This window comes from Myotis myotis, unplaced genomic scaffold (genome assembly GCF_014108235.1).
Source record: "Myotis myotis isolate mMyoMyo1 unplaced genomic scaffold, mMyoMyo1.p scaffold_m19_p_3, whole genome shotgun sequence".
Lineage (NCBI taxonomy): Eukaryota > Metazoa > Chordata > Mammalia > Chiroptera > Vespertilionidae > Myotis > Myotis myotis.
The window spans coordinates 161,062,116-161,080,884 of NW_023416335.1; the positions used below are offsets into that span (position 1 = coordinate 161,062,116).

At 45.4% G+C, this 18,769-nt stretch overlaps 1 protein-coding gene across 1 annotated transcript; it reads right to left on the reverse strand.

Moving 5' to 3' along the window:
* Positions 1-1,789: 1,789 nt before the first annotated feature.
* On the reverse strand, positions 1,790-9,201 carry AMHR2 (anti-Mullerian hormone receptor type 2). Its single transcript, XM_036298999.1, is given in 11 exon segments — positions 1,790-2,488; positions 2,490-2,674; positions 3,512-3,648; positions 3,813-3,960; positions 4,154-4,326; positions 4,471-4,585; positions 7,427-7,869; positions 8,056-8,130; positions 8,394-8,585; positions 8,859-9,126; positions 9,193-9,201. Coding segments are annotated over 11 exon segments (1,872 nt in total). The 3' UTR covers positions 1,790-2,361.
* Between the last annotated feature and the right edge of the window lie 9,568 nt (positions 9,202-18,769).

Sequence of the window (18,769 nt, forward strand, 5' to 3'; positions counted from 1 at the left end):
CCACAACCCTCCCCTTGTTCCTTGTATTTATGGCCTCTCTGACGTTTTGGAGATGGACATAGTTGTTGTTTTGGGTTTTTTTAATAAGCTTTATTTTTTTAGAACAGTTTTAGGTTTATAGAAAAATTGATACAGAGCTTTTATATTCCCCACACCCAGTTCCCCTATTATTAACATCTTACATTCGTATGTTATGTTTGTTACCAGAATGAATCAACATTGACTTATGATTGTTAACTTTATTCAGATTTCTTATGTTTTTACCCAAAGTCCTTTTTCTGTTCCAGGATATCACATTCCATTTAGTCACCATGTCTCCTTAGGCTCCTCATCATTGTGATAGTTTCTCAGGTTTTCTTTACTTATGATGATCTTGATACTTTTGAGGAGTGCTGAAGGGGTATTTTATAAAATGTCCCTCTATTGGGATTTGTTTGTTTTTCTTGTGATTGTAGGTTTATTTTTATTTAACATAACCCTATGCTTGCCAGCATAGATCTATATATTCTTTTCATATGACATTACCATTTCTAATAATTTATGGCATTTTCATAAACATCGTTTTTAATGATGAAAATTCCTGCTCTGTTACTTAAGGTCTGTGTGACCTTAGACATATTCCTAAACTTCTCTGAATCCTTGGTTTCCTCCTTTGTAAATGATGCTCATAGGATTGTCACGAAACAAGCAAGTAGACTGTTGTGCAGAGGCAAAATACAATGCAGTTATGTTTAAAGATTGTTTACAGTGGTGTTTAACCTAGATTGGGAGAAAAAGAGGCAGCCAAGCGGTAATTTCAGTAGTTGAGGCTGCCAGACCTAGGAGGGAGGAAAGGGGGATGGTACCCAGCAGCTGGCCCTGCCCATACAACCTCAATGGGTAAGATGAGCTGGGGCCTCAGGAAGGGACAAAAACACCTTCCTTATTGGGATCTTCTAGGACCAAGAGAAACTTGGTGTCCTTGAGAGTCAAGGAAGAAGGAAAGGCAGCCCTGTTGTTGAGGGGAAGGCAGGAGCTTGGATTTTGATGTGTTTATAAAGTTTCATGTGGTGGCTGCCTATCCAAGAGATGATGTCTTGGAGAGATTTAGAGACCTGGGTTTGAAGGAAGGTGAAATCTCAGGGCCTGAGAGTAGATGGGCTCTCCAGAGGCTAATCCTGGAACTCTAGAACAACCAAGCTAGAAAGGGGCTAGAATAATCTCAATGCTCAATCACAACTGCTACCATTTACAAAGTGTTTACTAAGGCCAGGAGCTGTGTAAGACGTGTCACCTTTTTTTCACCCTGAATTGACCCTGAAAAGCAGGGTTAAGTGTTTTTCTCCACACTTCACACAAGATAAAACTGAGATTCCAAGGGTGAAGAAACTTGCCTGAGGGCATAGAGTTAGTTGGTCACTGAGCAGGAAGCAATCCTGTGGTAGTGAAATCAGGACTCCCGCACTGTTCTGGGATTGGACAGAAAGGCTTCCAACCCCTTATATAGCAAATAAGGAACCTGAGCCCTAGAAAGAGGAAGTAACTTGCCCAAGGGCACTTGGAGAGTTAGAAACCGAGCCAGGGTTATACACTAGACAGGCACTTGTAACTGGACTGGCCTTGAGGGGTACCCATTATTAAAGATGCCCGGGTTGGAAAAGAAAAGCCAGTAGAGAAAACATAAAAAAAGAAATGAAGGAAGAAGTTCTCAGCATGGCTCCCAAAGCCTTGCCTACAGTTCTCCATGTCACCTTTTCTCTTTTCCCCCCCCCCCCTCCCCCCACCACACACACACACACACACACACACACACACACACACACACACACACTTTTGCTACTCAGGTTACCTGTAGTTTCTTGCTGCACCTCATGATACACCTCACTGGGCAGGAATGTCGTACTGCCCCCAACACTCCTGGAAAATTCCTGCTCATTCAAGACCCAGCTCAAGCATCCTGTGCTGTGAGGCCTTCCTACTCAGGCCTCACCAGAGAACACCCCCTCCCAGGACACTGTACAGGATCCCAACAGAGTGAGTTTTGGATCTCTGAGCACCTTCAGAGCAGCAAGTTCATGGTTTCATCCCTCTTTCCCCAGTGCCCTTCATGGTATCCCACCAAATAAAGGCTTGTTGAGGAGAAGGAACAGAAGAGCGCCAGGAGGAGCCCAGGATCATAAGAAGGGAGGATGCCCTAAGGGTGTGGAGTCAGGAAAGCTGACTTTATCTCTTTCCTGTGCACACCTACCCTCCGTCACTGGTCAGAATTATAGTGGACTGGATACCCACAGAAGGGTCCAAGCATTTGGCAAGCGGGAAAGGCAGTAGTGAGGGAGAGCAAACAGGCATATGATCACCGTGTCTAGTTTGCGCATACATCGATTACACATAAACTGCATAGTTACACATGAGAAATAGTATCGGTAGGTTGAGAATCCTGAAACAAGGGCCTTGCTTAATGCTGAAGTGACAGATTCTCAGCCGAGGCCTACAAGGGAGAAGGGTGGGGAGGAGTCGAGAGACAGTCTTCTGCGCAGAGAGGCAGGCAGCTATGTGAACAGCCCTCTGGGAAGAGGTGAGCCTCCTGAGGATGGGCCAGGGCAGCCAGACGCTGCTGTACACACTCAGCTGTCAGCCGTGCTTCCGGGTCTGCATCCCAACAGTCCTCTAGGATCTCTCTAAGAACACCAGGGTCCTGGGAATAAGGACCAAGAGCCAGGCTTGACCCCAGGATCCTGAGTCGGTCATTAAAAGATGTCCACCACCCTCCCTTGCCCCTCCCTGAAATCCAGCCCTCTGCATCTTGTTGCCTGAGACAGGTTCTCTGGGTGCCTTCCAAAGGGCCCACCTTTTCCTCTGAGGAGCTAATTCTGGTTATGGCTTAACATGTTGATGAGAAACTGCTCTCCTTCCTTTCAGGCAAACAGGGTCTTCTGCAAACAGTCTTCAGGCCTCTGTCATCTAACACAGTAAATACTTGTGCAGTGGAAATTTTAGGCCAGGTATTTCAGACCAGGTAGCAGGGAAGGGGTTTCCTGTTAAAACTATTTGTGCAGACCACTAACATTTCATTCTTAGGCTACTGCTTTAACCTTTTATACCCAGAACTGGCTTTATCGGGTCATGTTAGAAACACAGATGTGTAGGACAGAACGAGGGATGATTGGATTGAAGGTTGGACGCCAGTGTACTGGGCGAGAAGCCATCTTGGGGACAGTGCTCAGGGCAGGAGCAAAGCCAAGGAGGACTTCCTGAAGCAGGGGGCTGCAGAACAAGGCTAACAGATGGGGAGAAGAAAGACAGACTGAGCAAGGGGGAGGTGTGAGCCTCAGGAGTGAGCTGTGTGAGAAGTATGGTGGAAGAGGATGAACTGAAATACAGAGAAAGTTTGCCCAGCTTCAGCTGAACATGGCGCAGGAGTGGTGGAGAAGAAAGGATGGAAGGAGTAGAGGGACTGGTCCTGGCAGACAAGCCCTTGAAGCCTGTGCCCAGACTCTCCAGGTCCCGAGCCCACCAGCCAGTGGCTTCTTACTGTGGCAAAGCAGCACCAAGTGGGTGGGATGTAAGGGCGCCTTCTCTCCGCCACTGCCAAGGTCCATAGCTCACAGGTGGTGGGGGTGCTGCCCAGTTCTGCCTCATAGGCCAGTTGGAAGGGTGGTGGTCTGCTGTCTGGGGGAAAGCACAAAGGATTACGTGTCAGCTAGCGCTGGGAGTGCCTTCCTTGTGGAAAGACCAAGGGGGAGAAGGCCAGGGCTTCCTGGGTCAGGAGGTAGGTGGATCTGGAATGGATGGGTCCACTGGGGACGAGAGGGGACTGTTGCACCCATCCTTACCAGGCCACAGATCCGCGCAGCGGCTCAGGATCTCCCACAGGAGCAGAGCCAGAGAATAAACATCGGCACGCCGGAGGGCCGTGCCCCAGTCCTGTAGGTCCAGAGTCTTGTCCAGGAGCTCCGGGGCCATGTACCTCTGGGTACCAGCCTGGAGAGAAAGGCGTGGAGGACCAAGAATCATCTCCTTCACACAACACTGGTCCATGCAACATCCCCCAACTACAGACTCAGCAATGTCCCAAACGCTGCAGGCACTGCTGCACTGTTGCTATAGCAATGGGCACATCTTCAGCAGCAGCAGCACCATTATCATAGGCCTCATCCTTATCCAGGGTACTTACCTCCATGATGGCAGCTGGGCCTTGGGGTTGAGTAGGGACCCAGGTTGGGGGCGGAGTGAGGCCAGGTAGCACCAAGGCGAGGCCCAGGTCTCCAATGGCACATGACCCATCCTCCCTAATGAGCACATTCTGGCTGCTCAGATCTCGGTGGGCAATACCTGGTTTATATTGGCCTGTGGGAGAAGCCAAGGTTGAAGGGGCATGGATCTTCTTCCTTCCCCTTTTGGCCCAGTCCTTTCCCTCCAAGCTAAGGGAGAATCAGAAACATAGTAGTGTGGCTCCTGATTCCCATGGCTTCTTGCTCGCAGCTCACCCACCATCCTGCCAGCGCTCCTCATGGAGAAATGCCAAGCCCTGTGCCAGGGACAGTGCCATCCGCAGGGAACGTCCCCAGTCACTGGTGTGCTGGGTCAAGTAGTGGCACAGAGAACCCTGGGAGAAGTACAGAGAAGAGGGGGACACACAAAGCTGGAGGTGGCTGACCCACCCCAGAAGAGAGGTCAATTGACAGACATCCCCCTGCATCTCTCAGCAGACCAACACACTGACACATTTAGGGCAAGATAACAGTCAATAGAGGAGTGAGAATGCGCATAGTCAGACTGACAGGAAAAATAGTAACTCTAGTCCAAGGGTCCTGAGCACTAACTGTGGGCCAGGCAATCCTCACACAACTCTAGGAGGAAGGTACTCCTGTCACTCCTGTTTTTCAGATGAGGAGCTTGACAGAGAGCTGACTAAGCTTGCTGGAAGTCACTTGGTGAAAGAGAAGTGGAGCTTGAACCCAAGCAGTCTGACTCTAGTGTCACTCACAATTAACCACCTTAGACTGCCTCAGAGGACTTTGGACAAAGGCAGAAAAAGGAGAGACAGGATGAGCTAGGCCCAGGCACCCCTCGTGAACCACCTGGCTTGAGGTGTCAAGCCTGTGTGGTAGAACTGGCCAGTGAATAGGTCTGTTGGGTAGGAGAGTGGCAGTTGGGAAGCAAGGGAAAATTGTTGGGAAGGAGCAAGAGTCCTGCATTTGAGCCCGGCCAGTGTTGCTCAGTGGTTGAGCATCTTCCCATGCACTAAGAGGTCACCAGTTTGATCCCTGCTGGGTGGCAGGCAGGAGGCAGCTGATGGATGCTTCTCTCTCATCAATGTTTCTATCTCTCTCTCTAAAATCAATAAAAACTTATTTTAAAAAAAGAGTTCTGCATTTGACCAACATTGAGCACTTTCAGTGTGCCAGGAAAGTTAAACAAATAAACAAAACCAAAACAGCAGTGATTTTTGAGCTGAGCAGTGAGGCACATGATGAAAAAGGGGACTTTCCAGAATTCAAGGTTTCAGAGGTGGAGGAGCTATGGGTGCTGATAAACTCTCAAGTCCTTAGTTAGGCCCACAAGGCCAAGTATGGTCTGGTCCTTGCTACCTCTTCCTCTTCATCCTTATTGCTCATGGTCTGCCCCTTGAATCACGTCTCCTTATTCTTCTCTTGTAAGTAGCATGGCCCTGTCTTTCAACACCTAATACAGTTGACATTTTAAACTTATTTTTGTGTTTATTTGACCCACTTCTGTCTCCCCTACTACTCCATAAAATCTGTAAAGGCAGGGAGGGACTCGGAGTGTTTGTCCTAGCACTCAGGACAGTGCCTGACACACAATTCATAAATATTTATTGAATGAATATATGAATAAATTTGAAGGGCTATGCCTCAAGGTATTTCTTTTAAAAAATATATGTTTTTTAACCGATTTCAGAGAAGAAAGGGGAGGGAGAGAGGGATAGAAATATCAATGATGAAAGAGAATCACTGATGGGCTGCCTCCTGCAATACCCCTACTGGGGATCGAGCCCACTACCTGCACATCTGCACACATGCCCTGACCAGGAATTGAACTGTGACCTCCTGGTTCATGGGCTGATGTTCAACCACTGAGCAATACAGGCCGGGCGTGTGTGTGTGTGTGTGTGTGTGTGTGTGTATGTGTGTGTGTGTTGTTTGTTCGTTTGTTTATTTTGGTTTTTTAATTGATTTCAGAGAGGAAGGGAGAGGGAAAGATAGAAACATCAATGATGAGAGAGAATCACCTCCTGCACACCCCCTACTGGAGATCAAGCCTGTAACCCGGGCATGTGCCCTTGACTGGAATCGAACCAGGGACCCTTCAGTCCTCAGGCCAACGCTCTATCCACTGAGCCAAACCAGCTAGGGTTTTTGTGTGTTTTTTTAATTACTCACCCAAGGATATTCCTTCCATTGATTTTCAGAGAGAGTGGAAGAGAGGGAGGGAGGGAGGGAGGGAGAGAGAGAGAGAGAGGGAACCATCGATGTGAAAGAGACACATTGTTTGCTTTCCACATGTGCCCAAATGGCGCAGGAATCCAACCTGCAACCCAGATATGTGCCCTTGACTGGGAATCAAACCCGAGACCTTTCAGTTTGCAGATTGACATTCTAACCACTGAGAAACACTGGCCAGGGCTCAAGATATTTTAAAAATATATATTTTTATTGATTTTAGAGAGGAAGGGAGAGGGAGAGAGAGATAGAAACATCAATGATGAGAAAGAATCCTTAATTGACTGCCTCCTGCACACCTCATACTGGGGATTGAGACCACAACCCGGGTATATGCCCTTGACTGGAATTGAACATGGTGTTCTATCCACTGAGCAAAACCAGTAGGGCTCAAGATATTTATTTATTTATTTATTTATTTATTTATTTATTTATTTATTCATTCTTTATTTTTGGTTAATTCTCACCCAAGGATATTTTCCAATGATTTTTTTAGAGAGTGGAAGGGAGGGGGAGAGACACAGAGAGAGAAACATTGATGTGAGAGATACACATTGATTAGTTGCTTCCCGCAAGTGCCCCAACCCTGGGCCAGGATTGAGCCTACAACCGAAGTACATGCCCTTGATCAGAATTGGACCTGAGACCCTTCTGTCCATGAGCCGATGCTCTAAATACTGAGCCAGACCAGGTAGAGCTCAAGGTCTTTCTTTAACAATGATTTTCTTTAAGGTACAGAATATAAATTATTTTGATTTTTCCCTTTCCTTAGCTATTTTATGGGTTAAAAGTATTAGCAGGTATTTCATGTGTGATAGAAAAAAAAATATGAAAAATAATTTTTAATGTTTTAGAGAACAGGAAATCTAAAGCAGAAGAATAAGCATGGACAGGGCCCAGCTGACATCCAGCTCCCCCCACCCCCATCTCCATCCCCATTCACACACAGGCAAACACGCACATGTACATTTCTTGGTCCTCACCTTGGGGTGCAGTTCCAATACCAGCAGGGGCCCACAGAGCAGGGGCCCAGGTCCCCCCCTGCTGGCAGTGATAAAGCGGACAATGTGGTCGTGCTGCAGGCCTGGCAGCTCATACAATGCTCTCTCAGCTCGGAACTGGGCCATAGCCCTCAGGGGGAAGGTCTTGATGGCTACCAACTCGCCTTGCAGCTGCCCAGCCCACACCACTGCGTGACCTCCTTCCCGGATTACCTGGTGGGATACGGTGTTGGGTGTGGACAAGGCTTCCCCCCCAGCACACCCTCTGGGAGTACTTAGAGGGCACCTTCCTCCCGCCCTGGGCACCTGGGAGAAGCACAGCTCAGGCAGCTCAGGCAGCTCCGCACTCCAGTCCCTGCCTGCGTCTGGCTCTGGCTCTGGCGCTGGCCCACCTCTCACTCTGCAGGCCTTTCTCTGTAGCAGGGCTGGGGTAGAAAGAGCCTTAGAGTCAGAGAGCATGGGAATGGAGACTGGGAAGGGGGCTTTGTGGGAGGTAATGGGAGTCAGGTTGTAGAGATCTCAGAACCAGAGGGTCAAGGAAGCCTGGAGAAGGGTCAGAGCTTTGGGGCAGTGTCTTGGGGTCACAAGTGAGGGATGGGGCAGATTAATACCCAAGATGATGCTGCCCAGCAGCAGCAGGAGGAGAAACAGCCCCAGCAGCACCAGCGCCATCCAGATGGACTCGCCTAGGCATTAAGGCAAGAATGCAGGCTGGATAACCCCTGCCCCAAATCTACTCTCTGCTCCTCTCCCCTCCTCAGAAATCTTGTTTCTCCACCCACCCTCACCCTGGTCACAAGCCCTGTTATCTCACAGTCACCAGGGCAACCAATTTTCAAGGCCAGAAGGAGTGAAGCTTGGGACGGGGGTAGGGTGAGAACTGGCCCTGGTTCTACCTCTCCTAACCTGGGCCCCAGCCTCCACCCAGGTTCAGCACCCCAGGGGTTACCTGAGATGGCCGGGGGACCCTGGGAACCAGGAGTCCCAGGGCTCCCCAGCGGAGGCAGGTGGCTGTAATTGGCATTGCAGAAGTCAGTGCCACAGGAGCAGGTGAAGAGAGTGGAGCTGGGACTGGGCTGAGCTCGGGGGCTCGGGTCACATCGCGGGGACTCACAGCCTGGCTCATCACTGTCTCGGCATCCTGATAGGGTAGGATTAGGAAGAGAGGAGAGAAAGGGATTAAGAAAGAGAAGAAGAAAAAGAAAGAGAGATGGAGAACGAGAGAAAGAGCATAATGAAGTCTGGGGAGAGAGAGGATAAATCCCTTCTCAGAGGCATCCCTTCCATCTGATATGGGCTTTTCTTTTCCCGCCACACATTCCATTTTTCCTCCTCTCCCTCAGTTGCCACCCCCACCGCAGGATGTACCTGTCTCCCGCCCTACCTATCACCTGCCATATATTTTGCCATTCACCTTGCATCTCCACCTGTGCCTGGTCTTGGGTCAGGTTCCAGATCCCAAAGCAGCAGTGGCTGTAGAGGCAGCGGATAACCCTGGGGGGCCCTGGTCCTGCATCTAGCAGCTTCCCCAGTGTCTTTGTGCTTCCCCGGACTCCAGGGGCCTCAAAGAACACACAGGTCCGCCTGCTTGGGGGTGCTGTGGCCCAGGGTGGGAGGGGAGGTTTAAGAGAGTGAATGCAGGGGCAAAAACAGCAGCCAAAAGGAGAGACAAAACATGTTTCCTATCCCAGGGCCAGCATGGTAAAGCCATAGGAGGAAACAGTGTCAGCAGAGGCCTGGAACCTGACCCCCACCATGGGGACACATGGCTCTACCCGTCACCCTCACTCACCCACCCCACTCACCACTCTTCCAAAGGGGTGGCTGCTGCTTCAAATGCTCCTTTCCTCAGTGGGTGAATGGAAGGATCCTGCCCCTCCCCATAGACACTTACCTTGCACAGCTTTGGGAAGCAGTGCCCAAAGCCCCAGAGTACCCAGCATCATTTTGAAGGAGGCAGCAGACCTGCCCCTGGCCAGAGCTTCCTTCAGATACAGGGCCCTGGGGCTTCTGATCCCTCAGTCCCCTACTCCGCCCTCCTCCCTCTTTCCAGTCTCTGTGGGGGAGATGGCTGCTGTGGGGGAGAGGATGGGTGTGGGGAAAAGCAAGGAGAGGGAGGAGCAGAGAACCAATCCCATATCCTCCTCTATTCAGCCACCTCCTCTTTTCTCTGCAAGTGGGAGGAGGGGGCCTTGGAGGCCCAGCTGAGAACCCAGTGATGCTTAACTTCAAACCTCTGCCCTTTGCTGACCCTGGGAAAAAATTACAGGATCCTGTTAGCTAAGAAACCAAAGTGAGGTCAAGTGCACAAAGCCGTTCAGCTATGCCCAAGATCCCTTCTAACCCTTATCTAACCCTTTTTAGGTCTAAGTCCATAACTCCCTGAGCAGAGAGAGACTTCACAGCCCATACTAGAGTTTACCTCATTTTCCAAATTCAAGAATCAGAAATCAGTTATATAAAATTTCTTGGATTTAAAAAAAATCACATTGAAAATGGTATCATGGTAAACTTTATGTTGCCAGAATTTTAAAAATCACTTTGAGTCACACACCGAACCAATCACTATTAATGAGAACGTAACAAACTTCTATTGAGCACCTATGTGCTAGGACACAGGTAGGGTTATGCATTTATAATCACCTCATCTAATTCTCCCATTAAACTATTTGTTATTATTTTTTAAAATTATTATTATCTTCATTTTATAGGTAAGAAAGCTGAATTCAGGTAACTTGCCCAAGATGATTTGAACCTAGGTAAGTCTGACTCCAAAGCCCAAGCCCAAAAGAAGAAGAAGAAAAAAGAGTCCAGGCCCTAGTCTTTGCATTATGCCTGAAAACAAGTACAAAACACAGCAATAAAAATATTTCCATTTAGTACAGCACTTGAATATTTGAATTTGGATGGTTGAGAGAAAAATACACCACTACCTGCCAGCAGGCCACTAACTAGAAAGGGAAGGTACAGTTCAAACTATAACCACCAGAGGTCAGCAGATATAGGAGAAACGTGGGTGCAGGGAGGGGCCAGCAACAGCCTCTTCTGATGATTGATGCCCATGGTACACTTCTATATCAATTTTTTAAAAAGTATTTATTGATTTGAGAGAGGGAGAGAAACATCAATTTGTTGTTCCACTTATTTATGCATTCCTTGGTTGATATTTTTTAAATGTTTTTATTTTTTAGTATATATATACATGTCTTTAAATGATATATTTATACATACATACATAGGGTTATTACACAAATACACATATATATGCATAATATATATATAAACACAAAATTGTCTTTCTTTTTTTTGGAGTTGTCATTTTATTTGATGGCATCTAGAAACATCCTTATCGTGCACATAGACTTCAAATTTTGTTTTTTGTCAATTATGTTTGCAATTTGATTTTTGTGCTTATGTTCATGTTTTAAGTAGGCAATTTATTTTCTACTCTTTATTGATTAAAGCATTACATATGTCTCCCTTTTCCTCCATTGACCTCTCCCCAGCCACTCCTAAACCCCAGCAAATGCCCTCACCCCCCTAGTGTCTGTGTCCATTGGTTATGCTTATATGCATGAATACACGTCCTTTAGTTGATCTCTTACCTCCCACCCCCACCCCTGCCTTTCCTCTGAAATATGATCGTCTGTTGGAAGTATTTCTGTCTCTGGATCTATTTTTGTTCATCAGTTTATGTTGTTCATTATATTCCATAAATGAGTGAGATCATGTGATATTTATCTTTCTCCGACTGGCTTATTTCGCTTAGCATAATGCTCTCCATGTCATCCATGCTGTTACAAATGGTAAGAGTTCCTTCTTTTTATAGCAGCATAGTATTCCACTGTGTAGATGTACCAGTTTTTTAATCCACTCATCTGCTGATGGGCACTTAGACTGTTTCCAAATCTCAGCTACTATAAGTTGTGCTGCTATGAACATAGGGGTGCATATATCCTTTCTGATTGGTATTTCTGATTTCTTGGGATATATTCCTAGAAGTGGGATTACTGGGTCAAATGGGAGTTCCATTTTTAATTTTTTGAGGAAACTCCATACTGTTTTCCACAGTGGCTTCACCAGACTGCATTCCCAGCAGCAGTGCACGAGGGTTTCTTTTTCTCCACATCTTTTCTTTATTGATTTTTTAGAGAGAAAAGAAGTGAGAAGGTTAGAGAGATAGAAACTTCAATGAGAGAGAAATATCATCAATGGGTTGCCTCCTGCATGCCCCCCATAGGGGATCGAGCCCACAACCTGGGCATATGCCCTGATCAGGAATCAAATTGGTGGCCTCTGGGTTCCTGGGTGGATGCCCAACCACTGAGCTACACCAGCTGGGCTGATTCTTTGTGTCCTGACCTTGGTGTATCAGAACGATGCTCTATCCAACTGAACTACCCACCCAGGGCCATCTCCTATATCTATTAAGCTGCAGGGACTGTAAAAATATGAAAGGAGAGCACAGGATGTGTAGAGGGAATGTCAGCATGGAAATCGAAGGGAAAAACTATAGCTTGTGCTGCAACAGCAAGACAATGGCTCAGAAACAGCAGTAATCATTTCCACAGGTGTGAGTAGCTGGCTCCCACAGGAATTAGAGAGGGGATCAGTTCCCTTCTTCTCTAGCTACTAGCCTTCTGTCCCCCTGGTGGCTGTCTAGAAACACTTTCTGCCTTAGACAAGGGGGGAAGGTCTGAGTATTGATTCTTTGATTCTTGAGCCTTTCTTTGGGAACCTGAATGAAAGGAGAGTAAAAGCTCCAGTAGTTGTGAAGCCAAAGCTAGAGTAATGATGAGGGCTGGAGGTAGATGGACAGTTGCCCATCCCTTTTTGGGAGTTTGCAGGACCCTGTCTGTGAGATGACTAGACTGTACTTAGTTACAGCTATCTTCCTTCACCAGCTTCCAGATCAGATAAGTCCTGGGTAGGAGGGATGATGGGGAGGAGTTGAAGGTCAAATAACTTCTTGTTTCTGGAGTGTCTCATGAGACTATCTCCGCCAGAGGGGAGTGAGGTAAGGATCAGGCAGGAAGACGGAATCTCCTCACCCAAAGCCTTGGATAACTACTTGTCTCAAAGACAAACATTCCAGTGGGGTTTATGGGAAATATACCTGCTCTGGGCAGAGTTTAGAGTTGAGATGGTGATAGAAGGAGTGAAAATCTGAGAGGTAAGGGATTAGGAAGGTCCTGAGAAAGGATCTCAGCATAGGAACAAAGGCTTCCTGGATAAACATAAACAGAGATCTTCATCAGAATCGCCTGATTAAAGTCTGCAGAGGCCCAATAATTGACCTTTGACCCCACTGACTACAAGGCTAAAGCACGTTTATTCATTCAACTCAGAAAATATATATTAGGTCCCAGTCTTAAGGTATTTCATTAGGTGCTGGGCCTGCAATGATATGTGATTCCTGCCTTTCAAGAACTCATAGTCTAGCCTGGTCAGTCATTGAGCTTGGACCCATGAACCAAGAGGTCACTGGTTTGATTCCTGGCCAGGGCCACATGATAGATGTTTCTCTCTTATCAATGTTTCTACCTCTCTCTCCCTCTCCCTTCCTCTCTCTCTAAAATAAATAAATAAATAAATAAATAAATAAATAAATAAATAAATACACATTTTAAAAATCTTCTTAAACAAACAAAAAATTAAATAATAAGATTCTAAATAAGCAGAAAGATCAAATAAGCTAATTCTGTCCAGGGCATAAAAGACAGGGGAAGAAAGGTGCCCAGAGGGTTTCACAGAAAAAGAAATCTTTAAATTGTCTCAAAAGTAAACACACTGAAAATAACTAAAAGGAAGGTGATTGCTATAGGCAAAGGGAATCACAAGAATGCACACAAAGAAAAAACAGGAAAAAAGCCCTAACTGGTTTGGCTCAGTGGATAGAGTGTCAGCCTGCGGACTGAAAGGTCCCAGGTTCGATTTTGGTCAAAGGGCATGTACGTTGGTTATGGGCACATCCCCAGTAGGAGGTGTGCAGGAGGCAGCTGATCGATGTTTCTCCCATCCATGTTTCTAACTCTCTATCCCTCTCCCTTCCTCTCTGTAAAAAATTAATAAAATATATTTTTTAAAAAAACAGGTAAAAAAAAGGATACACACAAAGAGGTATGAACACAAAGTGTATGCATTGGGGGAAGAGGGTGTGAGCAGGAGAAAGGTATAAGAGATAAAAAATCACCCTAGAGATAGACTGAGACCAGATTGGAAAGGTTTTCTATTCTGTATCAAGGAGCTTAGACTTTTCCATGCCCTAACCGGTTTGGCTCAGTGGATAGAGCTTCGGCCTGTGGACTCAAGGGTCCCAGGTTCGATTCCGGTCAAGGGCATGTACCTTGGTTGGGGGCACATCCCAGTGGGGAGTGTGCAGGAGGCGGCTGATCGATGTTTCTCTCTCATCGATGTTTCTAGCTCTCTATCCCTCTCCCTTCCTCTCTGTAAAAAATCAATAAAATATATTAAAAAAATAAATAAATAAAAGGAGCTTAGACTTTTCCTGAGAGCAAAGGATTTTAGGCAAGGGTCTGGTAGCAATGTGGAAGATGGATGACTGGGGTTCAGGGAAACTAAAAGCAAGGTCAGCTACAAGACCTAAGAGTAGCCACAGTAAGTACCAGGACAGTGGAAATTTAAAAAAAAAAGAGAGAGAGAGAGAGATGCATTGTATTGGACAGGATTGGTAATGAAATGAATGCTGGGAGATAAGATGATCCTAAGAGTTCAAGTATAAAGGCTCAAGGGGTAGTAATACTGTTAAGTGAGATGGAGAACACAAGGGTTATTTCCCCTTCTTACATGTTGAATTTGAGTTCTCTCTGGATCCAGATGAGTATGTTCAGTAAGCAGGCTGCCAGGTTGAGGGAAAATTTAGGGCTTAATATTTGGGAGTCACCAACCTAAATTTAATAACTAAAGAGTAGCCCTAGCCGGTTTGCCTCAGTGGATAGAGCGTCAGCCTATGGACTAAAGGGTCCCTGTTTGATTCTGGTCAGGGACATAGGCCCAGGTTGCAGGCTCAATCCCCAGTAGTGGGCGTGCAGGAGGCAGCTGATCAATGAGTCTCCCTCATCATTGATGTTTCTCTCTCTCTCTCCCTTCCTCTCTGAAATTTAAAAAAAAAAAAAAGAGTGGATGTAACTTGCTTATGGGGGTGAAAGTAGAGTACAGAAAGGACACACGAGAGGGAAACACCAACATTCAAGGGACAGACGAAATGCCTATGAAGGAGACTAAAAATAGTCAGAAAGGCTAATGGAGAACCAGGAGAGTATCAGTTTCACATTCCATGGGAAGAAAGCTCTAAGATGCATGTAGCTGCAGCGAGGTCTGAGGCTAATGACTGAAAGACCACTGGAGCTGCAACCAGGTAGAGGATGCTTGTAAGAAAGAATTTGGTAAACGATGGGTACTGAACTAAGTGCCCTGAGGGGTGAATAAGAGGAAAATTGAGTATAAAGTATTTTCAATAACTTTGGAAATGAAAAGAACTAGATCAGTAGTAGCTTGAAGAAGAAGTAGAGGTTTACAAAATGGAGGGAGGGAAGGGATTTTAACATGCTGATAGGCTGACAAAAGAGAACCCAGACAAGACAGAAAACAAAGAAAAATTTAAGAAAATGAGCACAGGTGACAGGGTTGAGCTTGCAAAGGAAAAATATTTTTCCTAAGAAATTGGTGAATACATCAATGTTTATAGGGAGGGATAGGAGAGAGAAGTTTGAGGAAATTCATGCTTCTGTTTTCTCCATGAAATAGGAAGCAAATCATCTGCTAAAAAACAGGGTCAGGCTTGGGAAACTTGAAATTAATAGCATGTCTCCCTCACCAGGCTACGAAGTACTTGGTGGCCTGTCTTATTTCATTTTTTATATTCAGCCTAACTTAATGTAAAGCACATAGTAAGGGCTCAATGTTTATTGAATCAATAGGTGGCACTATTATTATAGGCCCATTTAAGGCTGCAAAACCAGAACCAAAACAAACAAAAAACAACCTCCCCTCACCCGCCCCCCCCCCCATAAAGTCAAATGTTAAAATGTCATATTGCTGTTATATTTCCATAAGAAAATCAAATGGCTGAGTTTACCCACGGCTAAGTGATTGACAAAGCAGATAGAGTCAAATGCACAAGATAATTGAGAATGTTGGTAGTCATAGTATAAACAATTGATCAAGGATTCTTACATAGGAAGGAAAGTGAAGCTGTAGGCTGATGGAAAACTGGAAAGACTGTCAAAATAATGTCAATTTCAGTTCAGATGGGTTCACAATCCAGATTCAATTATGTTAGAAACAGGCTGGTATTAACTGAATGTAAAATATGTTAAGGCTAGACCTCGGTTCCCAAACACAATTCTACGATAAAAAGAACCAAGGCCCTGGCTGGTGTGGCTGTTGGTTGAGTGATGATATCCTATGCAGCAATTAAAGGTTGCTGGTTAGGGCACATACCCATGTTGTGGGTTTGATTCCTGGTTGGGGTGCCTATCGGAGGCAACTGATCTCATATTGATGTGTTTGTTTTCTCTCTCTCTCTCTCTCTCTCTCTCTCTCTCTCTCTCTCTCTCCCTCCCTCCCTCCCTCCCTCTCTAAAATCAATAAAAACGTGTTTTAAAAAATGTTTAAAAGAAAAAGGCTCCTTGGATAAATGGCTGATTCTAGGGCTGGGACAGGGAGAAAACAAAATGAGCCTGAAGCATTGTATCAGAAAGCAAGAAAGGGCTCAAAAAAAAAAAAAAAAAAAAGGATGTAGACATATCCAAGGGACATAGGAGCCAACCTGAAAGAGCTGGCAATGGCCAAAGCTGGGACAATTTTAGCAACAAAATAATGTAGTGTTGGACTATAACAAACTATAAATTTACCCAATATTTCATTAAACCCAAGTATAAAAAAATGAGTGCATATAATAGAGACAGTTTCCTCACAGAATCCCAAAAATGCTATGTAGATAGTACATAGAGGAAGCTTAATTCCCATTAAAGGTGGGGTAGACTTATTGACTTGCCTACAAATAGGGACACTAGATAAATCTTGTCAAACACTACCTTAACAAGTGATGAAGGTTAGCATTAGTAATGTCATGTGGTTATCACATACCCCTTGACAAGATGTGATGAGAAGGGCATTTCACCTTATGGTATTTTTTCCAAAAACCCATAAGCTCAGTCAAATAATGAGAAAAACATCAAATTCAGATTTGGGGATATTCTACAGGACACCTGGGCAATAATCCCAAAGACTGTCCTGGTTATGAAAAACAAAAACTGTGCCGAAACCGGTTTGGCTCAGTGGATAGAGCGTCGGCCTGTGGACTGAGAGGTCCCGGGTTCGATTCCGGTGAAGGGCATGTGCCTGGGTTGCGGGCACATCCCCAGTGGGAGATGTGCAGGAGGCAGCTGATCGATGTTTCTCTCTCATCGATGTTTCTAACTCTCTATCTCTCTCCCTTCCTCTCTGTGAAAAATCAATAAAATATATTTAAAAAAAAAAAAAAGAAAAAGAAAAACAAAAACTGTGACAGACTAGAGATTAGGTAAATATATCAACTAAATCCAGTGTGGTATCCTGGAATGGGTCCTGAAACAGAAAGAGGACATTAATGGAAAAACTAGTGAAATCTAGAGGTTTAGCTAATGTAATGTATCAATGTCAGTTTCTTAGTTTTAACAATGTTCCATGATGTTAACAATGGGAACTCTTTGTATATCTCTGCAACCTTCTTTTAAATTTAAAAGTATTCCAGCCAAAACCGGTTTGGCTCAGTGGATAGAGCGTCGGCCTGCGGACTGAAAGGTCCCAGGTTCGATTCCGATCAAGGGCATGTACCTGGGTTGCGGGCACATCTCCAGTGGGGGATGTGCAGGAGGCAGCTGATTGATGTTTCTCTCTCATCGATGTTTCTGACTCTCTATCTCTCTCCCTTCCTCTCTGTAAAAAATCAATAAAATATATTAAAAAAAATAAAAAAGTATTCCAAAATAAAGAACTTATTAAACAAGAGTTGGTGCTGCCTGTTCCTTGTGGACCTCCACATTTCTATTAAATCATGGCATACTGATCTGCTCATGACAGTTTACCTGGAAGTTAAGTGTAGGGCAACTGTGCATGTATGGGAATACAAAGGTGTAGCTGGAAATCTTCGTTGGGTTCAGTATATTAAGTTATGGCTATATACTCCCCATTCCCAACCCTCTTAACACACCAGAGACATGCCTTTTTTATTAAAAAAAAAACAAAACTTTTAATTGGTTTACAAAGGAGCTACAGACTACATTGAAACTAATCTTTGTACAAAAAGGCCAAAAAAAAAAAAAAAAAAAAAAAAAGCCCCCAAAACACCCAGAGACAAAAGGTAGGAGACACAAGATAGATACAAAAGAGCAGGAAGAAACTGAAAGACAAGAGATTAGCATCATACATACCGAATGGGTGGGGGTGGGGAGAGAACAAGATGAAAGAGCATTTAAAAGTATTTCCCCACACAGCTCTGGTGATAATCTAATTAGAACCAACAACCAACACAACATGAAATCATTAGGTTTAAAAAGGCAACAGTGGTAGGAAGACTGGTTATCACCAGTGTTGAAACTTGTTTTAGGCACCAGAGACTGGAGCAACGCCCCTCTCCTCCCCCGCCCCCCCGCCCCACTCCCCCAAGGATGGCAGATTCAGGAAGAGGAGGCAGGCTCTCAGGCAGCTGCCATTGGTGTGTGTAGAAGGGGAATCCTTAGGTCAATCTCAGCATATTTTCCCCAAGTCTTTGAACCCTGGATTTCAGATGAGAGCTATGGGATGCCATTGGGAGAAAGGGGTGATCAGAAATATGAGGACCTGTCCTTGTCCCCACTGTTCAAGAGCAATTGCTGGGAAAGTGGAGGACTGAGCAGACAAAGTCCATTCCCCTGTGGAAAAGGCACAGTGTCATTCCTGAAGGTGAGGCAGAGAAAAACACACCCCAGGAGAGATAGCAACAGTTGTCACTACCTGCAGTCCCAGCTTAATCCCACTTATGTATTTTTTTCCTGATACTGAAGGAGTTGAGGGACAATCACACCTCTTCTCCCTTAGCAGACACAAGGAAAGGCTGGAATTGATGAGGAAAGGGGAAAATGGGACAAAAATACTAATTTCTCTCAAATGAACTTTGTGGAGGAAACCTTTTTGAGCTTGGGAAGTCAAAGTGGAGAAGACCTCTGAAGGAACGAATCCAGGGACGGCCCTTTTTTTCCGTTCCCAGCCTTCAAATTGAGGCAAGCAAGCCAAATCTAAGAGAGGGAGTAGGAATTTAAGCTTAAGGCTGCTTTATGTCCT